Source organism: Diaphorina citri, unplaced genomic scaffold (assembly GCF_000475195.1).
Source record: "Diaphorina citri unplaced genomic scaffold, Diaci psyllid genome assembly version 1.1 scaffold60, whole genome shotgun sequence".
In the NCBI taxonomy this organism is placed as follows: Eukaryota; Metazoa; Arthropoda; class Insecta; order Hemiptera; family Psyllidae; genus Diaphorina; species Diaphorina citri.
Genome location: NW_007377497.1, coordinates 436,650 through 440,363, shown reverse-complemented (window position 1 = coordinate 440,363; position 3,714 = coordinate 436,650). Strand labels below are relative to the sequence as shown.

Sequence of the window (3,714 nt, the reverse complement as noted above, 5' to 3'; positions counted from 1 at the left end):
CCACAGATATATTGGTCGAACTTCTTACACGCAAACACGATTGCCAGCATCTCCTTCTCGATCTGCGCGTAGTTCCGCTGGGTGCTGGATAATGTCTTGGAGGCGTATGCGATGGGGAACCCGTTCTGTATGAGCGCACATCCGAGAGCAAATGAAGATGCGTCAGTTTGGATGTATATCTGACTGTTGACATCGAAGTATTTCAACAGACTGGTTTCTGCTATCATCTTCCTCAACTTATTAAACGCTTCATCATGTCTCCCAGTCCAAATGAATTCGTTGTTTGGTCTTGCTATCTCCCTCAGCGGCTCAGCATGGGATGACAGATTAGGTAGATATCTGGAGAGATAGGTTACCATTCCTAGAAATCGAAGAACACTTTCTTTATTTTCAGGTTTCGGCATGTTTACAATGGCTGTTATTTTCTTACTGTCAGGTTTAACTCCCTGTGAAGACAAAACATGACCAAAGAAATTAATTTCGTTCACTCTGAATTTCAATTTTTCCAGGTTCAGTTTGACGTTTTCTTCACGTAAACGAGTCAACAGTTTTCTGAAGTGTTCATCGTGGCTTTGTTTCGCCTCGCTATCGCTGTTACCACAACCTACTATGAGAACATCATCGGCTAGAACGTACACACCTTCTAGACCAGCTGTAATTTCCAACATCTTTTGTTGAAATATCTCCATAGCTGTCGAAATTCCGAATGGAAGGCGGAGGTATCGATATTCCAGAAGGAAGTTAGTTTGCTGCTTTCCTCGGTCAGTGCTACCTGCCAAAAGCCTTTCCTAGCGTCCACTGTTGAGAAAAGTTTCGCGTTTTTCAGCTCGGGTAGAACCTCATCTAAAGTAGGTAACTGTTGTTTGGTATCTTTGATGGCTTGGTTAAGGAACCTGGGGTCTAAGCATATCCTTAGTTGCTTATTTTCTTTGCGTACTATAGTTAAGTTACTCACCCAGTCCGTATATTCGTTCTCTTTTGTTATGATACCCAGTTTTTCCATCTCTTCCAGTTCCTTCTTGAGATCTTCTCTCATGGTCATGGGGATTCTTCTCGGCGCTTGCCTTACTGGGTTCCTTCCATTGATGATTTCAATCTGGACTTCGCCTTTCATCCGACCAATTCCTTGGAATACATCAGCAAATTCATTGATGATCGGTTCAGGGTGAATGTGTTTTTCAACCTGGAATTCACTGGTGATTTGGTTACAAAATCTGATAAGGTTCAACTCTTCACAAGTTTTAGCAGATAACAAGGGGCAATGGTCTTTGTCCACCACTATGAACACAATATTGTACATGTTATTGTACCTTCGTACTTTCAAAGTGTATGATCCCACCACAGCTATAGGTGTTCCACCAAAAGCTCTTAGCTTTATATTGGTATGTTCTAACAATACACACTCACCTTGTCCAAGAATATCTTTGAGTTGTTTGTAACCAATCACATTACAATCGGCACCAGTGTCCAGTTGACACTTGACTGACTTTACCTTGCTTCTAGGTAACACAAAGTTCAAATGTGAGAACACGCCGCTCGTACCCAGCTTCTCAATCTTGAGTACTTCAGTCTCACTCTCACTTCCTTCGGTCAGTTGTTTCACCTCGGCTTCACCAAGACATACCTGGGAGAAGTGACCTCTTTTGTTACACTTGTAGCATGTTTTGTTTCTTGCTGGACACTTCTGAAGTGATGTATGCCACAGTCCTCCACAGTAAACACACTTCTTGTTACCTGGAACACTCCTCTGTTGTTGTTTGTTCATCACATCACTCCTGTATTTACTTGAGCTTGATATCTTGTTCACATCGTTCAGCTTCCCACTGACGTTTTCTATCTGCTTCCTGGACTCCTCATCCGCCTTGCACAGCTGTACAACTTCTGCTAGCTTCAATCTCTCCTTCATCCAGAGTTTTTCCTTCATTTTGACGTTCTGAATAGAGCAGATGATTTTATCTATCATGATCTCCTCTTCCATGTTCTTGTATTCACACAGCTTCACTTGATCGCTCAATCTGAGGAAGTAAGTTGTATAATCCTCATCATCTTCTTGCTTCATAGTGTTGAATACGAATCTTTCGTAGCGTACATTGATCTCCGGGCTCATTTTCAGCCGTAGCGCTTCCATGATCTTCACCACCGTCATGTCTTCTTCCTCAATGTTGACAATCTTGAAGATAATCTTGGCGGCTTCGCTCCCTATGACGTTCATCAGCATCGCTATCTTCATCTTCTCTGGTTCAGCGTCCAACTTGCTGGCTACCAGATACTCATTCCACATCATTGAGAAAAACAAAATGTTCTCACGGACATTTCCAGTCAACAGCAATGGAGTAGGACATGGAATATTTATGATCTGCTTGTCATGATTCCCACTCTTCTTTGCCTGCTCCAACTGTTTCTGGAGTCTCTTGTTCTCTTCACTCAACTGCGCTGTACATCTTCCTACTTCTGTCTGAATCAACGCTTTTATATCATCAGGGTTCATATTGTTGTAGTTAATCCACAAAGGAAACATAAAACTAAAACTCAAAAGTCGACACACCTGACACCATGTTTTAATCTATTGGGAAAAGTAAGAAAACTGGGAACAACATTATTTTGGAGCTGTCAAAAGCAGACTGACTTTATTTTCCAAAACCTACAGTCAGATAATATCTGGCCGATATCGTAACAGAGGCATTTGCTTTTGTCAGCTTGGTATAGGTCTCCTTGTATTACATTCAAAGGGCAAACTGGTAAAAGCTTACCACACAAGTAGGTTTTCTTGTGATAGACGAACATTTGGAAGATTGATAGCATAATTATGTCAAAACAAAACAGTGATACCCATTCTATGAGTATAAAAGTGATAAAATATAAGACAATATAACTTAAAAGTAGTTTTATACCATTCTCGAGAATCTCGAGACTCGATAAGTTTTTTTGCCATGTGGTTCTGCAAGAGATGTATGACCCAGTTCTGAAAGATTCTGGGGTCATTCTATTTGAAAGGGAAAGTGGTTCGATCCTAAAGCTTCAGGTATACGAGCTTGCAATGACCTACACAGAAAACTTGGATTTGAGTTAAGGTCAACTGAAAGTTCAGAAAAAAAGTTGCCCGAGGCAACGTCTCGTCGTCAGCTGCCCACAAAAATATTTCTTTCATTCAAATTTTACATCGATGGGTGCATACATATGGTGTCTACTATTTCTTTAGGTATTCTTGTTTCCTCTGTACTTGCTTACTTATCTATTCATTTGTCCAAGGCTTCTTATGTACATGAACGTTAAACGATGGTATTCTTCCAGAACTTTTGATGGCTGCTGAGTGTTGAGGTACATGCAGTCAGGTAACTCATACATGAACAACCAGAACCCTGCCAAAGACCAACCGTTTCCTCTGTATATTGATTCTTTAGTTAAGTAAGTGATTCTAATGGTAAATCATTTTGTTTGTATTCCTCATGATTTCCTATTTTCTGAAAGTAAGGATGGTTAACATCTCACTGATCCACATGCTGATTATTCTCCTTGGTTTTGTGGTTGCCTATTTCACCAACAAGATCATATCGGATCAAACCAAAATCCCATGTCTAATTTATGAATATGCATACAAATTTGAGATCAATACTTTCTAATAGCTCGAGGCTTTTGATCGTCGTCAATCGAGTCTGGTTCTTTCTTCCTCGATTTTTTTTTCTTTTTCTCAAAAAACGGTGGTTAAGATATCAT

The 3,714-nt window shown here is 40.4% G+C and overlaps 1 protein-coding gene across 1 annotated transcript in view; it reads right to left on the bottom strand.

The window, feature by feature from the left end:
- Window positions 1-530: 530 nt before the first annotated feature.
- The window catches only part of LOC113471126 (uncharacterized protein K02A2.6-like), a 6,956-nt gene continuing 3,772 nt past the window's right edge, over window positions 531-3,714 (bottom strand). The window contains exon 2 of the mRNA XM_026830033.1: window positions 531-2,563. Within this exon, the coding sequence (XP_026685834.1) occupies window positions 644-2,518 (1,875 nt within the window). The 5' untranslated portion in view covers window positions 2,519-2,563 and the 3' untranslated portion in view covers window positions 531-643. The remainder of the gene's footprint in view (window positions 2,564-3,714) is intronic.